This window comes from Lithobates pipiens, unplaced genomic scaffold, assembly GCF_037356315.1.
Source record: "Lithobates pipiens isolate NorthernLeopardFrog02 unplaced genomic scaffold, aLitPip1_a1.2 Scaffold_19, whole genome shotgun sequence".
Lineage (NCBI taxonomy): Eukaryota > Metazoa > Chordata > Amphibia > Anura > Ranidae > Lithobates > Lithobates pipiens.
The window spans coordinates 505032796-505060410 of record NW_027507764.1 but is presented as its reverse complement, the minus strand read 5'-3'; the positions used below and the strand labels follow the sequence as shown (position 1 = coordinate 505060410).

The following is a 27615-nucleotide window of genomic DNA, read 5'->3' as shown; positions in this document are numbered from 1 at the left end:
TCACTGCCAGTGAATTTTTTTACAGTAATCAATGCAATTTTAATCGCACTGATCGCTGTATTAATGCCAATGGTCCCAAAAATGTGTCAAAATTGTCCGACATGTCTGCCATAATGTTGCAGCCATGATTAAAAATCGCTGATCACCGCCATTACTAGTAAAAAACAAAAAACCCATTATTAGTAAAAATGCCATAAAACGATCCCCTATTCTGTAGACGCTATACCTTTTGCGCTAACCAATCAATATATGCTTATTGCGTTTATTTTTATTTTTGTACCAAAAATATATAGAATAATATATTTTTTGGGGGATATTTATTATAGCAAAATAAAAAAAATGTATTTTTTTTTCAAAATTGTCACTCTTTTTTTTGTTTATAGCGCAAAAAATAAAAACCGCAGAAGTGATCTAATGCCACCAAAAGAAAGCTTTGGGAGCCACGTCGCACGACCGCTAATTGTCAGTTAAAGCGACGCAGTGCCGAATCGCAAAAAGTGGTCTGGTCTTTGGCCAGCCAAATGGTCCGGGGCTTATGCGGTTAAAAAAAAAAATGCAGATTTCTACCTTTTATGTTAGAGCGTCTCTCGGCGCTCGCGTGACTCCTTGGCTCGCTGTCCTCTCTCATCCCAGAGAGGAGAGACCCAAGGAGTCACGTGAGTGCTGGGAGACGCTCTGAGATAAGGTAGAAATCTGCATTATTTTTTATTTTTTATTTTTTTTTAATTAGAGAAGATCTGTTAAGTGAAAACCAAAATCCTGAGATGTGTGCAAACCTGGTAACCAACTACCCTGTTTCCCCGATAGTAAGACACCCCCGATTGTAAGACGTATCGGGAGTTTCAGAGGGGTCGGCTAATATAAGCCGTACCCCGAAAGTAAGACATATGTCTTACTTTCGGGGAAACACGGGGGTATTGCCGCCTCCCTCTCATCTAGCTGCGCGCCGCCTCCAGCCCACGACCGCACCGTCCCCCTCTCCATACGTCGCCGCGTCTGCCATTTCCCTCTGATCTTAATGAGCGGCGCCTCCTGCCCACGCCTGAGCCGTCCCCCTCTCCATACGTCACCGCGCCGTCCCCTGCACTTGTCACTGCCGCCTCCTGCTTAAAATACGGTAATGCACACAGTATTAATCATACATCAGTAAAACATACACACTGGCATACTGGGGTATCATCTGCTGTATGTAACCCAGTGGGTATCAGCAGGTGTCACACTGGATTAAATACAGCAGGTGGTACTGTATCACACATAAATCTGTTTTATCCTCCAGTATTCCACTGTTCGTTCTTACCATTTTTCATTGGTTTACATGTTATACAATGTTGTAACAAGACATTCTTGGCACTTCCTTTTATAAAACTGTTTTGTGGTGAATACAATACTGTTCAGGTTGTTAATAAATGTTAATTTTATGGTTAAAACAAAAAATTCGACAATTTTTTTCCAATATAAGACATACCCCGAAAGTAAGACATAGTGGGGCTTTTGGGGATAAAAAAAAAGTAAGACACTGTCTTACTTTCGGGGAAACACGGTACAAGAAACATCTTACCTCTGCTTGCCAACAAGGATTTCACCACCAAGTACGAAGTCATGTTTTGTTTGGGGATCAAATATTTATTTTATTCACTGAAGTGCAACTCCATTTATAACATTTGTATGTATCGTGTTTTTTTTTTGTTTTGTTTTTTTGGTTGATATTATGTTTCTATCCTTTAAAATACACCTATGATAAAAATTATAGGCCCTTCATTTCTTTGTAAGTGAGCAAACGTACAAAATCTGCAGGGAATCAAATAATTTCACCACTGTACTTGTGAATGCACTGTGTGGGTGATCCCCTGTGAGAACCCCTGCTGGGGGGTCCCCATGATTAGCTTTGCATAGACCTCCCTATTTGAAAGCAATAAGAGGCTGCTGGCTTTCACTGCTTTTTTTTCCCCACCATGTGATCGCTCAAGCAGCAATCGCATGCGAGTGATCGGCCGTGGACGCACATTTCTTGTTCAGACATTTGGTTTACTTTCTTCCCCTGTATCTGGTGGAAATGTTTCTTTGGTTTTCCAGTCTGTATTTCCTGCTATGATGAGTGCAAGTTGCAGAGCCCTCCTCTGAATCCTCTGAATCCAGGTCATAGTGACCGGTTATTGCAAAGTAGAATGTTGGGTGGTTTTGTGTAGTGCCATGAATCAGACCTCATGCTTGTCGGGGTACAATTTGCTGCATACAGACCCATCGTTTTTATGTATTTAATTGCAGCACTATTGTATGCTATGGGCCCTTGCACGTTTCTCCATTTTTGTCCCTAGCGGGTAGCTGCTTAAACAATAGCTAGTAAAATCTGTGTTCACAGTCTTGCGTATGGAGTGTATTTCTCTTTTATACCTATTGGATGCTTCTGAGGGCTGACATATATAAATATCAACAATGTGTAGTTGGCAATGGCGCGGTTGATGACGCACTATTGATGATAATATATGCCTGAATAAGCCATATGTGTGCTGGTAGCGCCATGCAGAATGTCCGCCGCCTTCACATACAGAATTAGCTGTAGTCAGTTTACAAATTTCAACGTGACATGTATGACCCTTTTGGGTGGAGATGTGAACCTCAGTAGTGGTAGTGTTGTGCTGTAGTAGTGGTCCTAAACAGCTGTAAGCACTAATGTTGCCTGCGTACAGCGTATGGACAGCTTGGGATAATACGTCCCCTGTGCATGAGCCCCCTTACTCCTGTATAATGTCACATAACACAGGCTGAATAAGCAGCTAGCTAGTAGGCTATCATTAAAAATTCAGATGGTATGGAAGGGGTATGTCCACCCAAATTCATTAAGTTTGATATCCTGCCTGTCCGTTCACACTTTTTTTTATTTTTTTTATTCTTACGTACATTTTTTCTGAACATTGTTTTTAAACCAAAGTTCCACCCAAAAGTGGAAGCTCTGCTTTTTCACAACATATCTCCCGCCCCTCCCAGCCCCCCCCCCCCCCCCCCCGCTGCCACATTTGCCACCTTCCGGGGGGGGGGGGGGGCGGATACCTGTCAAAACCAGGTATCTGCTGCCAATTACATGTAGGATCGCTGCATCGTTGTGTGGCGATCTACGAAACTTCCAGCCTGTCCCCCCCACAGGTCACAGAAGATACTACAATAATACATATTGCCTAGGTGGTAGTATTGGTCCACTGCCGCCTCTGCACTGAGAACTGAGCGATCAAACATCAGCAATGGCTCGGTTCTCTCACCTCCCGGAGCAGAGAGATGCTGCTTGTCATTCAGCAGCTCTCCTCTGCTCCTCCACACTCACTGGAGCACTGAAGGGGGGCAGGGAGTGGTCATCTCGCTGAGCAGCTATGACACCTTTCACTCCAGCCAACTGGCGGATCCAGACTCCCTGAGTCGGAATGACGCAGTGCCTGGACTGATCTGTGTGACGTTAGCAGAGAGCGGACTTCAGCCCGCTCTCTGCTGAAAACGTGTCACAGGAGTGCAAAACAGATTGCACTCCTTTGACCCATAGGAGAAGCCCAGCCTAACAAGCTCAGGCTGAACTTCTCCTTTTAAGTTTCTTACCTGGAGATCCCACCAGTAACAGCACAACACTAAGCCCCTGTGTAAGGCCTCGTGCATTCTGGACGTTTAGCCTTTTTACATGAGATCCCTGCATTTTGGTTTGGGTTTAAGGTATAGGCGCACTGTCTGGTCTTGCTGTCAGAAACATGTAAACCTATGAGAGGCTGAGGTTGTTGCCACTGTATGGTGCCCTGACTGGTACGAATGTTTCGGGCAGCATGCGCCAGGTGATGAATGCAGGCCTCTTGCATTCCAGAAAATCTTCCCTGTTGGGTCTCCTACCTGTAGAATTGGAAGGCAGCACAGTAGTCGGCTAAAGGAGCTCAGATGGCAGGCTAACGCTGCTGATGTCTACAGGACTGTTTTGTAGCTTGAACCAGAAATTGCTGTTACTGGCAGGATCTCCACATAAGAAACTTTGAAACAAGTTCCTAAGCAAACTGATTAGATTAGGAAAACTGTACACATGGAGGCATATTGCCTAAAATATTGAAAAATAGAATTTGGATTTACTTATAGTTTTACCTACATTTAAGTTGTTAAAGGCTAAATTCACCTTATAGGTTAAAAAAATGTGCATTAAGACACTGGCTTAAAAATTGCTGCTTCTACTGGAGTTTTGTGTTTGGCATGTAGAAGCAACTCCCTGTTATCCTGTGTCCATGCACATAGGACGTTTAGAGGCTTATTTTAAAGTGCTTGTAAACCCTCTTGAGGAGAAAAAAAAAACACCCTGCAAGATAAAGGCATAATGAGCTAGTGTGCATAGCATACTAGCTCATTATGAATTACTTACCTGAGAACGAAGCCCCCGCAGTGATCCTTGTCTCCCCCTCTGGCCGTCGACATATATCCCGGGGGTTACTTCTGGGTATCGTGGCTCCAGCACTGTGGTTGGCCGGAGCCGCGATGCTATCACTCCCGCACATGCGTGGGAGCCATTGGGAACGGCGCAGTACAACTGAAGCACCGGCACATACGTGCCATTGCTTCAGTTGGTTTAAGTGCGCATGTGCCGCATGACGTTGACACATGCAAATACAGGGATATCTCCTAAACCGTGCAGGTTTAGGAGATATCCAGTGCAGCTACAGGTAAGGCTAATTATAGACTTGCCTGTAGTTTTTAAAGTGGTTGTAAAGGGTTTACAACCACTTTAAGCTCGGCGTTTAGAGCGGGGCTTGACTAGAATTTCTGTCCTGATGCCTGGGCTTACCCTTTCCAGGCGTGAGCGATTCCTATTACCCGACGTCCTGGACATGCAGTTCCAGGCATCGGGCAGCTGGTTGACGACTGCGGTTGGCTAGTTCTGGGAGGGTGCCCCTGGGTCGTGCGTCAGGTGTGCTCTGTAATCGCTGTGTCCTTCATACACAGCTAATTGCAGATCAAGGCCAATCACAGCTTCCCTTTACCATGTGATCAGCTCTGTCCAGTCCCAGCTGGTAACATTGTAAACAGACTTGCCTATGATCGGCAGTACTTTCCTCACATCGTCCGTGTTATGAAAGGAGAGCTGGTAACCTTTTTTTTACGACCGGCACATTAAAACTGATGATCAGTGAAGAAGAAAAATCATTTTTGTACTTTTGTAAATTGTCTTTTTTTTTTTTTTGTTAGCAAAAAATTAAAAACCACAGTGGTGATTACATACCACCAACAGAAGGCTCTATCTGTTTAAAAAAATATATATAAATGTCTTATGGGCACAGTGTTTCATGACTGTGCAATTGTCGTTCAAAAAAGAACAGTGCTGAAAGCTGAATATTGGTCTGGGCAGAAAGGGGGTTAAAGAGGAAGTAAAGGCAGTTGAAAAAATAAAATAAAAAAAGGAACCTGCAAGGCAAAGGCATAATGAGCTAGTGTGCATAGCATACTAGCTCATTATGAATAACTTACTTGAGAACGAAGCCCCCGAAGCAGTCCTCTGTCTTTATGTCCACCGCTGCCATGGATCCCGGAGTGACTTCCGGGTCTTGCTGCTCCAGCGCTGTGATTCGCCGGAGCAGCGATGACATCACTCCCGCGCATGCGAGCTGACATTCGCGGCATATCGCCGCGATCTGCGACCTGCCCAGTGCGCCTGCGCGCCGCTGTCTACGGCGCATACGGCTGTCTTTTTGTAAATGTCTCCTAAACCGTATGTATTTCTTGGACCTACAGGTACGCCTTAATCTAGGCTTACCTGTAGGTCAAAGTGGTTTGTAAGGGTTTACAACCACTTTAAAGCGCCCAGTAGGTAAGGCCTAAAAAGATTTTAACTCTGCTTTGCTTACTCACAGCAAAGCTAAAAGTATTTTTTAAATTATTATTATTTTTTTTTTTCTCCCTTCTTCGGGTACACCTCCATGTTCTGTGTGTGTAAACCTATGTTCTGCCTCTGTAAAGATACACATCAGAGTTACATAAGAGAAGTTTTGTCATTGAAAGTAAAGCTTTGTTAGTTAATAACAGAGGTGATCAAATACCACCAAAAGAATGCTCAATTTGTAGGGGGAAAAAAGGAGATCAATTTTATTTTGGGTACAGTAAAATTAACGTTGTGCCATATCGCAAAAAATGGCCTGGTCATTAAGGGGGTATATCCTCCCTGGGCTATACGGGTGCACAGTTACTGATGTGCAGGAAGTGTCAATGTACTACGAAGGTGCTAATCTTTGCTCTTGTAGTTCGTTTGAGAACTAAAAGCCGTCTGCTATGGTGGCAGACTGGACCTGCAGTTCTTTCACAGATCTCTATGAATGAATGACATGCACTGTTTTTAAAATCCACAGTGGATGTGGGGAGAGGAACCCCCTACCCACTATCAGGGGGGTGTGGGGGAAGGCTCCAAAGTAACATCTTACACCATAAATATGGGTGTGATATGTAACAAAAGGTGAACATATGCTTTAATGTAATTGGGGGATTCTTGGCTTACTGACTTGGCAAAATATTTTGAGAATTCTGAATTAATATAAACTTTTTACTGCCCTTAAATCTATCCTTTGTAATAAATGCTAGCTAGCCAGTGTATGTACCTCCCACATCTTGAAGGGGTTGTGGTGTGGAATTGTAGGTTGTGCTATCGGCCAGATGTGTGTTAAACGAAAAACACTTTTAGGAACACAGGGTGTACTCGCTCTATTCATGGTTGGTTGTTTTTTTTTTTTTTTTTTTACTGAGCATGATTGTCCCTTCTCCGTATTCCCTCATTGACCTACACCTGCTCAAATAGATGCATACCAATGGTGAGTCCAACTGAACCGTGCCCACCACTTCCAGCAGGCCAGAGCACACTATACTGAACCATACCTGAGCATGGCATAGAGCAATCACACATGTCAAAAGAACTGGACTTTAGAGGTCAAACATGCTTGGGCACGGTGCAGTTCACGTAGTGTGAGAAGGCCTTGGTTCCTGGTCATTTTGTTGACTTTTTAACCATTGCTATGGTGAGGTAAGGTGCCTTGTTGAACCTATACCTGATTGTAATTAGTTGAAGCTTTGCTAATGTCAAACTGAGAGGTTCTAGTAGACATCTTTCCTCATTTTCTGGTATGCCTTGAGAAACTCCGAACCTAGAATATTTACAGATACAGCAGTATGGGTTCCTTGAAAGCAGTGTGAATAAATGAGCATTTGATTGTTGGGCCATTTGGTTTACTGGAGCCAAGAACTGTATGCTGTATCAGGAGAAGATGGTGACCAATGTGTTTTGGTACTTATTTGTATATAAGGCCCATTTTAAGTTGAGGGACAGTCTTATGTTATTATTGTTCCAGTAAAAGAGTAAAAGGAGGTTGGCTGATTTATTGTTTCGATTAATCGATTAATAACCTTTTAAAAAAAAAAAAAAAAATTGGGTCAAATTGACGTTCATTTTCAACCACAATGACGGGAAAATTTGGAAATAGAAAACTTCTTAGTCAAAAAATTTTTCAGACAATGTATGCGGTTTTCATTCAGATATTACATTCATTTTAAAAACAGAATGTTAAAAACAAGTGAAAATTTCAAACATTATTCTTTCATTCAGCGAATGCACAAAGATTTTTTGTCTGAATATTCTCATCTGAAAATTGATTGGTGTGGCCAGCATAAGGCTCTGTGCACACCTATGCAGTTTGCTTTTGATCTGTTTCTGCAGTGCTTTTTGCTGTACGGTTTTTATTTTTGCGCATGTGATTTTACTGCAATTTGCATTTTTTCTTTTTTTTTTTTGGGCAGATTAAAAATCACAAATTGCTGCAAAAACACATTACATGCTTTTCTGCAGCTTCTCCATTGAAGTATATTGAACCAATAGAGCACCATTTTGCGTTTAAAAGTCCCTGACCCTTTCAGATGTGAACGTGTCCCATAGGAAACCATGTAAATGAACTGTAGTGCATTTCTGCAAAATCACCAATAAACACATAGATGTGAACGAGGTCTAAGACGTTTAGTAACATAATGGGGTTTAAAAAAACTAAAATTAGCCCTTTATAGTTGAAAAAAAGCAGATAATTACTACTGTAAGGGGTTCATATTTTTACTGTAGAACTGTGAAAGTAGTAATTACAGTAGCGATTTGCTCTTTTTGTACTATAAAGGGCTCATTTTAGTTTTTTTTTTTAACCCCATTATGTTACTGGCCGATTAACCACTTTCAGACCGGACCAATTTGCTGGTCAAAGACCAGACCACTTTTTGCGATTCGGCACTGCGTCGCTTTAACTGACAATTGCGCGGTCGTGCGACGTGGCTCCCAAACAAAATTAACGTCCTTTTTTCCCCACAAATAGAGCTTTCTTTTGGTGGTATTTGATCACCCCTGCGGTTTTTATTTTTTACGCTATAAACAAAAATAGAGCGATAATTTTGAAAAAAACACATTATTTTTTACTTTTTGTAATAATAAATATCCCCCAAAAATATATAAAAAAACATTTTTTTCCCTCAGTTTACGCCGATACGTATTCTTCTACATATTTTTGGTAAAAAAAATCGCAATAAGCGATTATTGATTGGTTTGCGCAAAAGTTATAGCATTTACAAAATAGGGATAGTTTTATAGCATTTTTATTAATAATTTTTTTTTTTTTTTTTTTTTTTTTACTAGTAATGGCGGCGATCTGCGATTTTTGTTGTGACTGCGACATTGTGGGGGACCCATCGGACATTTTTGACACATTTTTGGGACCATTGTCATTTATACAGTAATCACTGCTATATAAATGCAGTGATTCCTGTGTAAATGACACTGGCAGTGAAAGGGTTAACCAGTGGGTGGCAGTGTAGGGGTTAAGTGTTCCTAGGGGTGTGTTACTAACTGTGGGGGGGTTGGGCTTTCATTTAGTGTACACTGATCTCTGCTCCAATCACATGGAGCAGAGATCAGCGTCACTAGTTGCTAGGCAGAATGGAAAAATGTTGTTTATACAGCATTTCCTCCATTCGGCCGCTCCGTGAGACGATCGCGGGGATGCCCGCGGCGATCGAGTCCGCGGGTCCCACGACCGGACTCACGGGGGTCCCGACCAGCGCGGGAGCGCGCCGCCGGCGGCGCGCTCCCGATGGCACGGCGGCAACGAATATTGGACGTACATGTACGCCAATATGCCTGCCCGTGCCATTCTGTCGACGTACATCGTCGTGCGCTGGTCGGGAAGTGGTTAATCGATTCATTTCATAATCGATTAGTTGTCAATCAATTAGTTGTTTCAGGCCTACATGATATCTTCTCCACTTAAAGTGGAGGGCCACCCTGAAAACAAAAAAATTAAAAAAATTACAAAAAAATCTAAAAAAAAAAAAATGAAAATTTTTTTTTTTTTTTTTTTTTTACTTACCAGAAATGCCTGTTGCTAGGCACATAATCCTAATCTTCCTCCTCCGCGGAGATCTTCTGTCTTCTCTCTTCGTCGCGGCGTCTTCTGGGTAATGGGTCGCGCTGTGTTCTGGGAACTGTGTGTTCCAGAACACAGCGCGTCCCATTCAGAAAGCGCTGCGGGACTCGCGCATGCGCAGTAGGAAACGGCCAGTGAAGCCATAAGGCTCCACTGCCTGTTTCCCTTAGAGGGAATGGCGGTGCCGGGACCCGAGGGACGGGTCGGCCTCGGGCGGCCGACATCGCGGGCGCCCTGGACAGGTAAGTGTGTTAAGTCAGCAGCTGCAGTGTTTGCAGCTGCTGACTTTTTTTTTTTTTTTTTTTAACGGCCCTCCTCTTTAACAATCATTGCTTTGTTCTTGGTTTGGGATGAGTGCTTGTATACAGACAGTAATGACCTTCATTTGCCTGGCTTTATACTAATTGTCATATATGTATTTCAGTGGTTGTTTCCTTTTCCATGTTGCGCAGTGTTCTGTTTGAGATACAAGGATTATGATCAATAAAATTGAATATACCATTTGTTTCTCTAACACCAGGTCACCAACCTTTTGTCCTAGCAGACCTGTCTGACATTTAAACTTTTTAAAAGCTTAACTCCAGTCACATTTTATAAGGGTTTGTTGTGGGGGTGCCACCTAACTTCCCTTTTTAGTGTCTTGTTTTACTGAGGCCACAGAATTGTTCTCAACCCCCCCCTCTTCAAAGTCTCATTATAGCCTACAGAGATGGGTTTTCTGCCTGTCTCTGTACACCAACTTAAAATTGGTCTTAATTGCAATTGGCACACAGGTAAAGGTTTTTTTTTTTTTCCTAAAATTGACCTGCTTAAACATTCCGTGTTGGTGCAAAGCGTTTCCTCACTGTGCCTTTGTATTCTGACAGGGTGACTGAGCCTCCCGCCAGAACACAATGATCAACGCTCACAGCCATGGGCTGCCAGCACTGGTCGGATACTAGTTTTCCATCATGTCCCTTCGAAAAAAAAAAAAAAAGCCAGATGTTAGACTGGCTTCTGTTGGAAAGACAGCTGTACACACTGACCGAATGTCAGACGCTTTCTGTGGTACCTACTGATACCAGCCAATATTCGGCCTGTGTGTACCCAGCCTTAAAGTGATTTGTTAAGGAAAAAGTTTTATTTAAATAAAAAAAGAACAAACCTGTTATACTTTCCTGCTCTTTGCAGTGCATTTGGAGGGTGCAGCCCTGATCCTCCTCTTTTCAGGTCCCCCTCCGCCACTCTGGGCCTCTCTCCCTTGCCGAGTACCGCCAGGGCAAGCTGCTTGCTCTGGGGTCTCGTGTGTGTGTGTGTGTGTGTGTGTGTGTGTGTGTGTGTGTGTGTGTGTGTGTGTGTGTGTGTGCTCGCTCCCGAGCCGGCTCTGTGTCCATAAGACACAGAGCACGGCACAATCCCAGTCCTACCTCACTGTCTGTGCTGGACAGCAGTGGGAGCCAATGCTGCTGCATCTCAGGAAGTCAGATGGGAGAGACCTGGGAGAGCCACAACTCTCATGCACATCGCTGGATCGAGATTGGGCTTGGATAAGTATTAGGGGGGGCTGAGGAGGGAGCTGCACACTGAAGGTTTTTTACCTTCATACATTCTATGCAAAAAAAGCTTAGAGTGATTTGTAAAGGCAGAAAGTTTTTTTTTCTATCCTATTGCATTCTACGCATTAAGATAAAATAAAAAACCTTCAGAGAAATTCGACTCCCCGGGACTCCCCTCCTCATTGGCTGAGACAGCAGCGGAGCGCCATTGGCTCCCAGTGCTGTCAAAGTCAGTGAGCCAATAAGTATAGAGTGGGGCAGGGCCTAACCACTGCTCCATGTCTGAGTGGACACACGGAGCTGTAGCTTGGCTCAGGTACCACCTTAGCAAGCTGCTTACTGTGGGGGCACTCGATAGGAGGGAGGGGCTAGGAGAGCCAAAGAGGAACCCGAGAAGAGAAGGATCTGAGGTGCTCTGTGCAAAACCTCTGCTCACAGAAGGTAACTTTTTTTTTCTTAAAAAATAACAAACCTGAGGCTTGAGTATCACTTTAAGCCTTTACAAACTCTTTAATAACATTCAGTTTTGTTATTTACAATCTGGAGTTAATTCACTTTGAATTTGGTACAGCCATAATAACACCATGTTGTAAAACTGGCACTATTAAAGTTATTTATAAAGTTGGTTGTATCCTATTTATAGGATATAAGCATGGTGGGGGGCAGCTGCACTTGGTAATAGACCTGTAGCGCAGGGTATTGATTTGATTGATTTTGTAGGGACTCCTCCATTGTCAGAAAACATTGATCAGCACATTGGAGGAATTAAAGGAAAATACATTTCTTCAGCAGGGCACAGACCTCAAAAACCCAAGTGATTTAAGTTCAGGTGTTTCCAGTGAATAATACGGTAAATGGTACAGCATACCAAGGTATTTGAGACACTTGTGCTTTCCAACCTTGTAATACCAAATTGGAGAAGGACTTCATGAGTTCCAGCAAGGCCAGTTTCATAAAGCCAAGGCTTGTTGCGTTTGGTGTGTAGTGGAGGAACTCGTGTGGTCTGCAGAGTCCTTTCCGTAAAGGAGTTTTCTATGCATTAAGATTAAAAAAAACCTTCTGTGTGTAGTAGCACCCCCCTAATTACCTACCCTAGCACCTTTTCTCTCCAGTGATGTCCACGATCCCCTCAGCTATCCAGGATGCTCCTCCTGATTGGCTGAGACAGAGCAACGGTGCCATTGGCTCCTGTTGCTGTCAATCAAAGTCAGTCAGCCAATCAGGGGAGGCGTGGGGCTCCTTGTCTGAATGGCTACACGAAGCTCTGACTCAGCTTGGGTGCCCCCTGTAGCAAGCTTCTGGCTGAGGGGCACTCAGAGGGTGGGAATAAGAGCAAAGAGGAGGGACCTTAGAAGAGGAGGATCCAGGCTGCTCTGTGCAAAACCAACTGCGCGGAGGAGGTAAGTATAATATGTTTATTTTAAAAAAACAAGCCTTTACAATCACTTTAACCCTACTGAACACCTTTTGTGATGAATTGTGATGCCAACTTCAAGCCAGGTCTTCTCATCTAACATGAGACCTCACTAATAAACTTTTGAATGAACCGGTGCAAATTTGTACAGATACTAAATCTTGTGGTAAGCCTTTCTAAAAGAGCAGGGGCTGCTAAAACCGCTAACTGATTCCACCTCCAATATTCATGCCCATGGTTTGGTAATGAGATGTCCAAAAATCTCCTATAGGTGTGATGGTCAAGTGGCCACAAACTTGTAGGCATATAGGGTATACTGGCAGTGTCCTTACATGGGAACTCTATTCTGTAGGCCAGACTTTCTCAACCTTTTCAACAATGAGGAACCCTTGAAATAACTTCCCAGTCTCAGGGAACCCCTGCTAGAAATGACCATGCCTACAACTCATGATACATTTAGTGTGATGGTCAGTGCGAAGAATGCTCCTTACACTTGTGAACATTGGGAAGAATTACTTCTTACAGATAGCTAAAAAGATCATTGTGTCAGTGGGAACGTATCTGAGAGGCAGAAATAGCTCATTGCTCAAGGAACCCGTAGGAACCCCTGGAGGAACCCTAGCGTACCATGAAGCACTGCTGTAGGCTGGGACCTATCATTGCCATTCACCATGCACTGCTTTCTCTCTACATCCATCCCACATACACATTGACCTCATGCCTGTGTGTTTCTTTTCTTTTATTAGCAAACTTAAAAAGCTGAGTGAAGACAGCTTGACGAAACAGCCAGAAGAGGTCTTTGATGTTTTAGAAAAGCTTGGCGAAGGGTAAGTGTAAAATGTAATATTCTTTTTATCACTTGTGCGGGGATTCATGGATGAAATGGGGGTCTCTAAAGTTTGCTTTAAAGTGTGACTGTAAAGTATTTTATTAGATGACTATAACTAGAACGCTTACGTTGAATAAGTGCAGGGAGATCTCTCTTCCCTTTACATTCGGGAACCCTCCAATATTGGGAAATATTAAAAATGATCAATGCCAGAATTACTATATAAAAACAGTCAGGCTTTTCATTTCACTTTTGTTATCCAGATTGGAATACCTACAAGATATGGTGTGTGTGTAAATTTGATATGTTGATTTGGATTTTATTGTACACAATAGAGGTGGTTTCCGTTGGAGGAATTCATTTCCCTCTAGGTCTGTTTTTCTCTTTATATCTTTATAATATTGTTTTGGTGAATGTCCCAGTCCAGGAATATCATTTTTTTTTTCTGTTAGAGGGTCTATTCTGTAGCTTTATTGAACACCCGTTTTCAATTTCTCTGTGTATGGGAATCGATTGTTTAGCATTTTAGGAGAAAAAACATATTCTTTTTATAAGCTTGTGTGTTTTTTTTTTTTTTTTATTTTATTTTATTTTTTTTTTTTATGTCAAGTGTGGCAATAGTATCAGATCAAGTGTCTTTGTTTAATAACCATCTTCCCAGGAGAAACTAAAGCAAGCTGACAGATGTCAATACTTATTTCCTGTAATTCTTACTATTTGTAAGTGTTCCTGTGCCATTACATGATCTCTACTGGATGGGGGAAGGTATGGCGTTCATGAAGAGCCCCATCGGCACAGATCATTTGCTTTACCATTTGGTCATGTGAATGTCGCCAGTGGTTTTCTGAGTTGAAGACTTGCATGAGAATTTTTCTTTTTGCTTGTCTTGGTGTCCTATACATGTTTATGTCCATCCTATTGTGTATTTGATGCAGTTTAAACTTGGCTATACATCAGTAGTTTTTCAAATATATGACAATTCTTTGTACATTTGATGGCTGAACAAATGTCATTCAAAAGTACAGCAATATTTTGCTTTTAAAGTGGTTCTAAAGGCTGACGGGTGTTTTTTATTTTTATTTTTTTATTTACCTTTTTTTTTTTTTTTTTTTTAAATTCTGTTTATTGATTTTGCACATAACAAATAAAACAACTTACAGCCTATTGGGCATACCCAGGCTGATTAATACTACACACCCTGAAACAAACAGTCAGGGAACAAACAAACCCCCCCCCTCCCCCCCAACATAAACAACCAAAAAATCCACCGTACACTCTAGCACCACCACTCATTACTCAGGACAGTGTGCAAACTTGATCATGCTCTACTGCAGACTACAGACAACCACAGGATGAACTATGCAAGCGATCCCCCCCACCTACCAGCCCCTCACTATCCCTCTAAGGAATGACCCAGGGCTACATAAATGTCAGTACCCTAGATATTCCCACTTACTCACAATGGAACCCCGTCAGTCATCATTCGAGTCAGCGTTAGTGTCGCATGACTCCGTCCAGATGTCTCAAATTTTATGAAACTTGGCCTCGCAGCTTATTTACCTTTTTTAAAGTGTTTGTAAACCTCCTTTTTTTTTTTTTTTTTTCTCCTTTTTTTCCTTTTATAAAAATAAAAAAAATAAACATATCATACTTGCCTGCTCTGTGTAATGGTTTTACATTGAGCAACCCCGATACTCCTCTTCTCGGTTCCCCTGCCGGCACTCCTGGCCCCTCCGACCCCCCCCCCCCCCCCCCCCCGCCAAGTGCCCCCCAGAGCCAAGCTGCTTGCTCTAGGGGCACTTCTTCGTGCTTACGCCTGAGCTGGCCATGTTTGTTCTTTTTAAAGTGGTGTTCCACCCAAAAAAAAAAACCATAAATGTGCCTAAAAATAAAAACATTTAGAATTTATTTATTTTTCCTCACCTCTAAATGGCTGTTACTAAGGGGTCCCTCGTAGTCTGCCTCCTTCAGTGCCTGGGCTCTTGACATCACTTCCCCTCAGTGCAGGAAGGGCTCAGCTCTGCCCCCTCCCTCTTGTCAATCATCTGGGACACGTGACAGGTCCCAGATGATTTCGCAGCCAATCACGGCGTGCGGCGCGGCTCATGCATGCGCAGTGAGTACAGCTGGATGCCCACAGTTACAATGCCGGCACCGCCGAATGGAGGCGGAGACGACTGGTGCTTTGATCCCCTGCATCCCTGGACCCTGGGACAAGTAAGTGTCCGATTATTAAAAGTCAGCAGCTGCAATATTTTTTTATAGTGGAGACATACAGAGCACAACTCGGCCTGCTCCCTCCTCCCTTGCTGTGATTAACAGCAGCAGGAGCCAAGGGCCTGGGAGAGCTGAGGCTGTCGTGCACAGCACTGGATTGCAATCAGGCTCAGCTGAGTATTAGGGGTGGTTGAAAGGGGAGCTGAACATTGAAGGTTTTTTACCTTCATGCATAGAAGGCATGAAGGAGGGGGGAAAAAAGAGAAAACCTTCAGCCTTTTACAACCGCTTTAAAGTGTTTACAGCAGTGCACACAGCCACTGCCAGCCACTCTACTAGGATTATATGATGTATATGCCGTTTTCTAAAATTCTTATAAATTATGGTTTTCTTATCCCCGATCAGCGGTCATGTGACCATCCGGCGCTGTCTTTCTCCACTGTAGGTATTACAGAGGGAGGGACTGAGCTCTCCCTCTGACGTCTGCCGGTCAGTCACGTGATCTCCATCTGTGATACAAAAATCGAAGGAAGACAGCACAGGGCGGTCACATGACCTCTGATCAGGGATAAGAAAAACTGTATTTATAAGAAGAATTTTAGAAAATGGCATATGATATATATATACATCATGTAAACCTAGCAGAGGGGCTGGCAGTGATTGGAAGTTAAGTGCAATCTGCTTCAAACGGTGATAGAAGGGGAGGGGCGGCTCACACACAGAGAGGGGAGGACACGGGCAGAAAGGGTAACTGCAGATAGCAGGCTGTGGATGACGGAGGCAATTAAAATGACCACAGTGTTGGGGCTCAGCAGTCATGATGAACCGTGGTCAGTTTATGGGGGGAGGGCAGAAACTGTGATGATCAGCCAGGGATTTCAGGTGTTACAGGGGGCCAAATCACATAGCACAAGTACTTTTGCTGTATAACGATTTAAAGAATCTGGATCTATAATAAGCTTTATTATAAGCCTGTAAGTAAAAGTGTCCAGGGGGACTTTTTTTTTACCAATTTAAGTGACTATGATGGTTACAAACATAAGGATTCCTTCAGGAGAAAGTAAAGGCAGGGAAAAAAAAAAAAATCACACCCTGTAAGGCAAAGGCATAATGAGCTAGTATGCATAGCATACTAGCTCATTATGAATAACTTACCTGAGATGGAAGCCCCCTAAGCGTCCCTCATTCTTCTCCTCCATCGTCACCATCTATCCCGGAGTCACTTCAGGGTATTGCAGCTCCGGCGCTGTGACTGGCCGGAGCCGCGATGATGTCAGTCCCGCACTTGCGTGCCGGAGCCGCCACTAACGGCATGATCGCCGGTACAGCGGCATGCTCGGTGCAGCTGCGTGCTGCTTTCTACGGTGCATGCGCCATTGACATCGGTGCCAGTCTTTTGCAAATATCTTCCAAACTGTGTAGGTTTAGGAGGTTTGTTGCACCTACAAGTAAGCCTTAACTTAGGCATACCTGTAAGTAAAAGTGGTCCCAGAGGGTTTACAACCACTTTCATGTACCATTATGTGCACAGAAGAGAATCCAGCTGCAAGAATCCTGTTTTTTTTCTTTTTTTTTTTTGTGGCTGGGATCACTGGGTGTATGCACTCAGCTGTGACCATGCAGTCTGTACAGATCAATGATGGATTGAGAGGAGGCACTGCTGCTCCCAGAAGTTACCTTTGGTTAGGAGCAGATGAGGGACTCTGGGTGCATCTGTCTGCATATTGGGGTTGCTTATGGGTCCCTACGTGAAGGCAGTGGCTGTGCTGATACCTGCAAAAATGACAGCTCCTCTCATCCAGGAATTGCTTTGTATAGGCTGAGCGGCTGCAGCTGTTCACATATACCTGTCATGGCAGCTACAAGAATCTGGTGTACAAATATATTGACTCATGTGAAGGAGGCCAGAGAATGTTTGCTTTGGTCATATAGGGGAACAATTGCATGTCTGTAGGTCCATCTAGAACCTTAGGTGGAGCTCCCTAATTGATCCTATTTCACTGGTTGGAATGAATTTTTCTGGCCGATTTACTATTGAAACAGGGCAGTGCCCTCCTTGCTCATGGCTGCAGACTTTAAAGCAGGGGTCTTCAAACTATGTCCCTGCAGTTGTTCAGTAACTACAATTCCCATCATGTCTTTGAATATCAGAGTTTTACAATGCCTCATGGGATGTGTAGTTTTGCAAAAGCTGGAGTGCCGTAGTTTGAGGATCCCTGCTTTAAAGGGTGACTCCACTTTCGTCGGGGGGGGGGGATAAAAATGTAGTATCGCATATACAATTGTAACTGGTGTTAAAAATTAACCTTTTTCAATCTGCAGCACTGTAGTTTTCTGTAAAATGCAATATGGCTACCTGGAGGTGTTCTGTACACAGAAGTCTTCACTAGGATACAAGTCAGATTGCCCTTTAGGCCTCATGCACATGAGACGTTTTTACAGCTGCTGCCTTTGGCTTCAGATGTTTTTGTGTGTGTGTGTGTGTGTGTGTGTGTGTGTTTTTTTTTTTTTTTTTTTTTTTCTTTTCTACAGCCAATAAACTCCCCAGCATGTTATTCTATGTGTCCATGCTCACATAAACTGTTATCAGCTTTTTCTTGGTAGTTATTTTCTGTCTGAGGGAAAAAACCCCCAGAACTAGTGGGTTTTAAGAGTTTTTCAGCTCAAATGCTCTAAGGGCTTGATCACAATTGACTAAATTTCTAACGATTAACTAATGCGTTAAGACTGGCTTTGATGAGCTTTAGTATGGGCATTAGACTGGCGTTTTACAAGCTTTAACCACTTGCCGACCAGCTGCCGTCATTATACTGCGGCAGGTCGGGACGATCCCGTGAACCGCCGTAGCTGTACGTCGTCTCCTTTTAAGCAGGATAGCAGGCGCGCACGCGCCGGCTGCACTGCAGCGGTGCCGATGGTTGCGACAGGCGGTTGTGTTGGATACGAGCTAACATGGGCATGAGAGACAGAACAGGAACGTGTGTGTAAATACACAAATCCCTGTTTTTTGAGGAGATGCAGATTGTGAGTTCCTAATAGCTAGGAATCACAATCTGTCATCTCCTATAGTCAGTCCCCTCCCGCTACAGTTAGAACACACACTAGGGAACACAGTTAACTGCTTGATTGCCCCCTAGTGTTAACCCCCTTCCATTTATACTGTAATCTGTGCATTTATTTAACACTGATCGCTGTATAATTGTCAATCGTCCCAAAAATGTGTCAAAAGTGTCCAATTGTCCGCCACAATGTCGCAGTCTCAATAATAACTGCAGATCGTCGCCATAGTAAAAAATAAATAAAATTTAAAATTGGCACAAATCTTTCCACTATTTTGTAGACGCTGTAACTTTTGTGCAAACCAATCAACATACACTTATTGCAATTTTTTTTTTATTACCAAAAATGTGTAGAATAATACATATCAGCCTAAACAGAGAAAAAAAATTGCTTTTTTTTTTTTTTTTTTCAAATTATGGATATTTTTTATAGCAAAAAGTGCAAAATATTGTGTTCTTGTTATTTTTTCCGAAATTGTCGCTCCTTATAGAGCAAAAAATAAAAACTGCAGAGACGATAAAATACCACCAAAAGAAAAAGCTTATTTGTGGGGGGAAAAAAGGACGTCAATTTTGTTTGGGTGTCCTGCTGCTGCATCCGTTGACACAGACAGCAGGACTCGGCCCCGCCCGCTGGCTCCCATGTCATTGGATTTGATTGACCACAGCGGGAGCCAATGAATGCACTGCTATCAATCTATCCATCCAAATCAGGACCCGATACACCGGCTGGAACGGGTGTGCTCGCCCCCGGCGCAGGAACAATCGGGCTTAGGTGCACTACAAGAGGTTTTTCACCTCAATGGATAGAATCCATTGAGGTGAAAAACTGCAAGGGTTTACAACCCTTTTTAACATTTAACTCTGCATAAACACCTAGGCGTTCTGAAAATGCAGGCAAAAACATATTTTTCTGCCCGCTTTTTTGGAAATGTGTTAAAATATGCGATGTGCTTATGGTGCTGTTATTTCTTAATGATGCCCCAAACGTGGGTAGCAGTCAAGTTTTTGTTTAAAAAAAAAAAAAAAAAAAATGGAATGCAAAACGCGCGTGGCTCAGTTCCAAAAAAAAAAGTATTTGAGCTACTTTGGTGCATTTTGATTGAATGGAATGGCATGGCCTGGTCTGTGCTGTCACATGAAAAATGCAGCAAAAAAAAAAAAAAAAAACAGGGCATCGCTCAGGTGTGAGTGCAGCCTAAACGTAGAACAATATCCTTTATATCCAACATTAACCTCATTGTTTAGATGTATGGCCCTGAGCAGCAGCGGCCCCTACTTCCCTGAGAAGTGAGAACACTATTCATAGCAGCGGAAGTGGCTTTGCTCCCTGAGCACAGAGAACGGCTCTTTGTAGTTTCCTGTTGCAGAACAGTAGCAGCCTTTCCCAATGACCTCTGTCTGTAGAAGCAGCATAATATATAAATATATATATATATATAGTGCCTTGCGAAAGTATTCGGCCCCCTTGAACTTTTCAACCTTTTGCCACATTTCAGACTTCAAACATAAAGATATACAATTTTTACTTTTTTGTGAAGAATCACCAACAAGTGGGACACAATTGTGAAGTGGAACGAAATCTATTGGATTTTTTAAACTTTTTTAACGAATAAAAAAAATGAAAAGTGGGGCGTGCAAAATTATTCGGCCCCCTTGCGTTAATACTTTGTAGAGCCACCTTTTGCTGCGATTACAGCTGCAAGTCGCTTGGGGTATGTCTCTATCAGTTTTGCACATCGAGAGACTGAAATTCTTGCCCATTCTTCCTTGCAAAACAGCTCGAGCTCAGTGAGGTTGGATGGAGAGCGTTTGTGAACAGCAGTTTTCAGCTCTTTCCACAGATTCTCGATTGGATTCAGGTCTGGACATTGACTTGGCCATTCTAACACCTGGATATGTTTATTTGTGAACCATTCCTTTGTATATTTTGCTGTATGTTTGGGATCATTGTCTTGTTGGAAGATAAATCTCCGTCCCAGTTTCAGGTCTTTTGCAGACTCCAACAGGTTTTCATCCAGAATGGTCCTGTATTTGGCTGCATCCATCTTCCCCTCAATTTTAACCATCTTCCCTGTCCCTGCTGAAGAAAAGCAGGCCCAAACCATGATGCTGCCACCACCATGTTTGACAGTGGGGATGGTGTGTTGAGGGTGATGAGCTGTGTTGCTTTTACGCCAAACATATCGTTTCACATTGTGGGCAAAAAGTTTGATTTTGGTTTCATCTGACCAGAGCACCTTCTTCCACATGTTTGGTGTGTCTCCCAGGTGGCTTGTGGCAAACTTTAGACAAGACTTATTATGGATATCTTTGAGAAATGGCTTTCTTCTTGCCACTCTTCCATAAAGGCCAGATTTGTGCAGTGTACGACTGATTGTTGTCCTATGGACAGACTCTCCCACCTCAGCTGTAGTTCTCTGCAGTTCATCCAGAGTGATTATGGGCCTCTTGGCTGCATCTCTGATCAGTCTTCTCCTTGTCTGAGCTGAAAGTTTAGAGCAGGGCTCGACAAACCCCGGGCGCCTGGTCGCATTTGCGCCTAGAATTCGTGTCCTGGCGACTGGGGCAACGCTGCTGGGGTATCCCGTCTCCATTTGGACCCCGAACTCCGCCGCGCAATTGCATCGGGCCGCGCCGGCCAGTAATTGAGGCCGCGGCTTTGCGGCCTTCTAAAATCTTTCGGTAGTCTGGCGCCACCTTGTGGTGGATGTAGAAATTACACCCTATTCCAATAATGCTAATTCCTAATGGAGTGAAGCTCCCCTGCCTGTTTTTCACTGCCCGCCCATTTCCTTCCCAAAGTGAAGAGAAGGAAGTGATTGCGGGCGTCATCTGGCGCCTTTTGCTCAACGGTGAGTGTGGTGGCTGGTAAATGGCTTCTCATTATATTATATATATATATTATTAATTTATTTATTAATTTAAATATATATATATATATATATATATATATATATATATATATATATATATATATATATATATATATATATATATATATAATTTTTTTTTTTTTTGTAAAAAGTAAAAATAAAAAAAATTATTTTAATTAAGGAAAAAAAAAAGGGGGGGGGGGGGCTGCGGTGCTATCTTCCCCTCACTCGTCTCCATGTCAGGCCAGGGACAGGTCCGGATCGCCGTTACCGACCTGGCTCCTAACTTTTTAAGCTGGCTCCTAGATTCCAAGCAAATTTGTCAAGCCCTGGTTTAGAGGGTGACGGCCAGGTCTTGGTAGATTTGAAGTGGTCTGATACTCCTTCCATTTCAAAATGATCGCTTGCACAGTGCTCCTTGGGATGTTTAAAGCTTGGGAAATCTTTTTGTATCCAAATCCGGCTTTAAACTTCTTCACAACAGTATTGCGGACCTGCCTGGTGTGTTCCTTGGTCTTCATGATGCTCTCTGTGCTTTCAACAGAACCCTGAGACTATCACAGAGCAGGTGCATTTATACAGAGACTTGATTACACACAGGTGGATTCTATTTATCACCATCAGTCATTTAGGACAACATTGGATCATTCAGAGATCCTCGCTGAACTTCTGGAGTGAGTTTGCTGCACTGAAAGTAAAGGGGCCGAATAATTTTGCACGCACCACTTTTCAGTTTATTTGCTAAAAAAGTTTAAAATATCCAATAGATTTCGTTCCACTTCACAATTGTGTCCCACTTGTTGGTGATTCTTCACAAAAAATGAAAATGTTATATCTTTATGTTTGAAGCCTGAAATGTGGCAAAAGGTTGAAAAGTTCAAGGGGGCCGAATAGTTTTGCAATGCACTGTATGTGTATGTATATATATGTATATATATTATGGAGGCGATCTCTCATGAATGTGCTGTTTCCTCAGCCGGGATCGGCTTCTTGGAATTGAGGAATGTTCAGGTTTTGTGCCATTATTGATGAAGTGGGGTTTGAAGGAGTATGTTGGCACTGGACTGCATTAGCCCACTAATGGATTATTTTACCTAAAAGTGATATTGTAGTTATTGGCTGAGCTTTGAGTGCTGGATTAGCTACTGCATTTTTATAGCTCCTAAAGACCCAGCGATAAAGTCTTCCTGCAACTCAATGTCTTTCTGGTTGTCCTATAAAAAGTGAAAGCAATGTGGAAATTTAACGTGGAACCAAAGCCACAGATTTTTCCAAAAGAAAGCTCAAGCTAGAAATGTAAAAAAAAAATTGTTACTAAATCCTTTAAAGTGTTACTAAACCCACAACCATAAAATCGGTCTGTATATACAGTAAAGAACGCTTGTTATACTGACCGTGGAAGGGGTTAATCCTCTGCATTATGTAAAAAGGCTGTCTCATTTTGGTCTTCTGTGATCCTCCCCTTCTTCCACAATCCATCTCCTGATAAGATAGAGCCTCCGCACATGCTCAGTTTGGTGTGTATTGCTAGAGAGGTTTTTTTTTTTTTTCTTTTTTTGGGAGAGTGCATGCTATAAGCACAGGGCCAGTCAACACTGTCCAGACAGAAGGTCAGGGCTCCTGCAGCCTTTATAGGACAGTCAGAGGAGAATGAAAACTCCTCCTACAAGCTTTAACCAGACACTGATAGAAGTCACAAGACTGCTATACATACGGCTGATGAGAATATCCAATATTTAGCAGTTTAAATGTTCTAAAATCATTGCATTTCCATGTTCTGCGTACTGTGGGAGGCCAGATAGAGTGAAAGCAGGGTTGGGTTTAGTAACACTTTAATCAAAGCTACTATGGTTTTCTGCAGTGCTTTTCATTTACTTTCTGCCGTACCCATGCACATTATATGCTACATGCATGGCATGCCTCTGGTAGTCATGGTTACCAGTGCGTTTTTACATCAGCTCTTAAAGAGGAAATAAACCCTGTTGGGTTTTTTCTTCCTCTTTCCCTGCAAATGTAAAGCATAATGGGCTACTATGCATCTCATAGTAGCCCATTATGTGTCACTTACCTGACACCGAAGCTTGCGCTGTTGCCGTTGTCTCCACCAGCAGGGAGCTTCCATCTTCACCTCTGTTCCTTCCAGGGCCGTAAACTCCACCTCTGTGACTGGCCGGAGTCGTGTGACTTCACTCCCGCGTGGGAGCCACCAGTCACGGCACGACCCCTATTAGAAACGGCACTATGTTCACCAATGATATCGGCGCATGCGCCGTGGTCATCACCGCTAGTCATTTTAGTAAATATCTCCTAAACTGTGGAGGTTTAGGAGATATTTCAAGAACCTACAGGTAAGCTTTAATCTAGGCTTACCTGTAGGTAAAAGTGGTTGTACAGGGTGTACAACCACTTTAAATGATCTTTTAAGCCATCAAATGGCTGGTGTCATAGCTGGTCATGTGTGCAGCCCCATGACAACTTCACATCTAAATGGAGATTAAGATTGCCCACCTTTGGTGGATACCAGGGTTTAGTTTTGTATTATTATTATTACCCTTTAAAGTAGAACTATAGGCAAATGCTGTTGTTGTCACCATCTTTGTCCCTTTTGAAGAGATTTCACTTTCTGTCCCTTTAGCCAAACAGGAAGTGAGAGAAATCCCTGAAAATTAAAGGAATTCCTTGTGCCCCCCAGGTCACCAGAACTAGTGTCCCTATTGTAAGATGTCCCCTCTATTATTGTTCTAAGGGGCAGCCCAAAATTTGGGATTTTCTTTTACTTTCAATGATAATGGTAAACAAGACAAATGGAGAGGTTAAATCTCCCTAATGGGGACACAGACGGCAATAAAAACAGTCAGGAGTTCTAATCCCTCTCCACTTTATCCTAAACTAAAATGTTGCCTTTAGTTATACTTTACCTGCCTTCTTTTACAGTATATGGCCTGCACACGAGACGATTTTGGCTTCAGGCATTTGTTATTTTTGTTCTACAGCAAGTAATTTCCCCGGCATGTTATCCTATGTGTCCATCCACACACAGGCTGTGATCAGTGTTTTTTGGCTGGAAAAATCCCCCGGAATTAGTATGTTTTTTTTTGAGAGGAGTTTTTGAGCTGTCAATATGCTCTAATGATGGTAAACCGTGGCTAACCGGCTTTTTTGAGCATTTTTGATCCCATAGCTTGTGTTTCTTGCTAAATGGGCTTTACAAAAACACTAATGCAAAAAAGAGGCAAAGCTGCTGGCGTTTTTCTAATATCCAGTCCAGTGTGCATGAGGTCTAAGGCCTCTTTCCAGTGGATTGTTCCATATGTCCGTTTTTTCATCCATCCGTTAACAGATGAAAAACGAACAAACATGTATTTCTATGGGATGGCGGACATTAGTGGATGATCATCCGCTGACATCCATCTCTGCTAAGCTCCGTTTTTAATTTGTCTGGGCAATGGCTGGTGTTGGCACTCCAAACATTACGGTGCCATGGTTGATATGGTGTCCAGATGATTAAAGCACATTTCTATTATTAAATTGTAATATAAAATTAAAATTGTTCAGCTCACCATAATGCAGAATAAGTTGGAGCCCTGGGCGTGTCACTTACCGCCGGCACCTGCTGCCAGAAGTGGATTTTTGCTTGCCTTCCGCCAGATGTGGATTGTCACTATCCTGCCACCAGCTAAAGCTTCCCTTCATTGCCTGCCACCAAAAAATACCAGATGCAGCTTGTCACTTTTTAAAATGTAAATGCAATTTGTAAGGTGTGTGTGTGTGTGTGTTTCTGTGTGTGTGTGTGTGTTTCTGTGTGTGTGTGTGTGTGTGTGTTTCTGTGTGTGTGTTTCTGTGTGTGACTGCAGAGAAAGAGGTTTATGGCAGTCTCTCACCAGCATTACAGCCTCCGAGTGGGAAACTGGCACTTGTGCATTGGCTTGGTCTCAGAGTCAAGGTGGGCAGTAAGAGATGATGTAATCTCTCTGGTCGCCCGTGGCTACACATTTGAGGGCAGCCTTTGCGGCTGGGGGGACAGGACCGTGGTGATGTGGGGTGGATGGTGAGACATTGTCATCTCTCTGCTCATCTGCTGCACCTGTGACAAAGCAACCTTTTGGAGCCCACCTGCAGAGAGGCAGTGGACTGGCACCGGTCTGTGGCCTGGTGGTTGGGGAGCCCTGCTCTCACCTACTTCACAGCCTACATCACCCCCTCCACAGTGGCAGAGAGCCCCATCCAGAGCCTTTCAACATTTCAATGCAGGTTTTGCTTTCCCATACTTATATTTTTATTGTCGGACCAAGGGAAATTTTGAAAGAATTTGAGGTCCTGGTCTCAAAGGTTAAAAACCACTGTACTGTACAACGCATTGCGGTGTATTCAAACTGAGCAAGTGAAGTTGAACCGTGTATGGCTTGCTTTTAAGCCTTGTACACATGGGCCAAATGTTGGGTGCATTGGCCAGTTCAATAAAAACTGTCTGACATTCGGCTTGTGTGTACTACAGTTGGTCCGGCAGAAGCCGGCATGACCAAAAAAGGTCTGCTAACCATCTCCTGATGAGCATTCGGCTTATGCTGGTCCCTCTGTCAGAATGCACTAGAACAGCAAGGGCGATTGCTGTACTAACATTGGATTGTTAGTACAGAGGCTCCGACCTGAGCTATCATTTTATTTTGTTCAGCCCGCTGGGTTGAACGGAAAGAAAACTAGCCGTGTGTGCCAGACTTTAGACTCAACGACTAGTTGACTCTTTCCCTGAATAGGCAAAATGACAGAGAGCGGCGCCAAAAATCAAGTGTGAAGGAAGTCTAATGAATAGTGACACACAGAGGCAATGTAATAACAGATGTTCCATCCTCTGAGATCTGCATCACAATGCAACAGCAATGAAAAGCTAATAATGCAGACAAAACGAGACAACAAAGCCAGATGTGTCTTGTATCAAAGTAAAAACCTTTGATAAAGAGCCACCGAGGCAGATGTATGAGAAGGAAGAGAACAATGCCAGTGAGACTAGATTCTGACTGCACGTGCAGGAGCCTTTTATGAATTGCAGTAATTATGTGACTTCAAAGGCTTCTCATAATTTTTTCTTTAATTCTTAAATGTTTTATCGTTGATGGCATTCCAAGATGTACTGTAGACCAGAAATTGATTTTAAATAGTCAATATCATGTAGGATAGATATAGGATACATCTTCAAAAGGTTTGTCGTTCTTAAAGCGGAGTTCCACCCAAAAATGTAACTTCGAAGTATCCAGTTCCTCCCTCCTCTGGTGTCACGTTTGGCCCCTTTCAGGGGGGAGGTGGAGCAGATAACTGTCTAATCCAGGTATTTGCTCCCATTTATGGTGATAGATTGCCGCAGAACCTGCGGCAATCTACGCCATGTCCGCAACTCGGGCATGTGCACTAGGGAACCAGGCTATGAAACCACAAGGCTTCACTTCCTCATTTCCTTACTGATGATGCAGGCGCCTCCACCCGTAGCAGAGGGATGGGTCAGCTTCGGGTGAGGACACGGCGGTTGGCCTGGACAGCTAAGTTCCTTATTTTTAAAAGTCAGCAGCTGCAGTAATTGTAGCTGCTGACTTGAATTTTTTTTTCTGCAGTACTCCACTTTAACCGCTTGCCGACCAGCTGCCGTTAATATACTGTGGCAGGTTGACACGGCTGTGCGAATCGCCGTAGGTGTACTTCGGCTGCTTTAAGAGTGATTAGGGGGCCTGCGGTGCAACTCCAGAGCCGATGGGTGTGGCCGGGAGCCATGATGTCCGCTGGCCACCCGCGTATGTAAACGAACAGAACCGTGTTCTGACAAGGGAATAGAAAGAGATCTGCTGTTCCTAGTCATTATGAAACAGTGATCTCTCGCCTCCTCCAGTCACTACACTCCCCCCACAGTTAGAAACTCCTCACTAAGGAACACTTTACCCCTTGTTCTCCCTCTAGTGTTAACCCCTTCCCTGCCGGTGACCTTTTATACTGTAATTGGTGGCTATTTTCAGCTCTGATCACTGTATAAATGTCACTGGTCCCAAAAAAGTGTCCGATCTGTCCACCGCAATGTCACAGTCCCGCTAAAAATAACTGATCACCTCCACTACTAGTAAAAAATAAATGATAATGGCATAAATCTATCCCCTATTTTGTAGACTCTATAAATTTTGTTTTGCTTCAGATCTTTGTTACTGATTGCCCTCTCCTAAGAATTGAGTCCCCTACCACCAGAATCTGTCTTTCCT

General features: G+C 43.2%; 1 protein-coding gene across 1 annotated transcript in view; it reads left to right on the top strand.

The window, feature by feature from the left end:
* Positions 1 to 27615, top strand: part of STK3 (serine/threonine kinase 3) — a 384968-nt gene that overhangs the window by 21020 nt on the left and 336333 nt on the right. The window contains exon 2 of the mRNA XM_077493089.1: positions 13145 to 13225. Within this exon, the coding sequence (XP_077349215.1) occupies positions 13145 to 13225 (81 nt within the window). The remainder of the gene's footprint in view (positions 1 to 13144; positions 13226 to 27615) is intronic.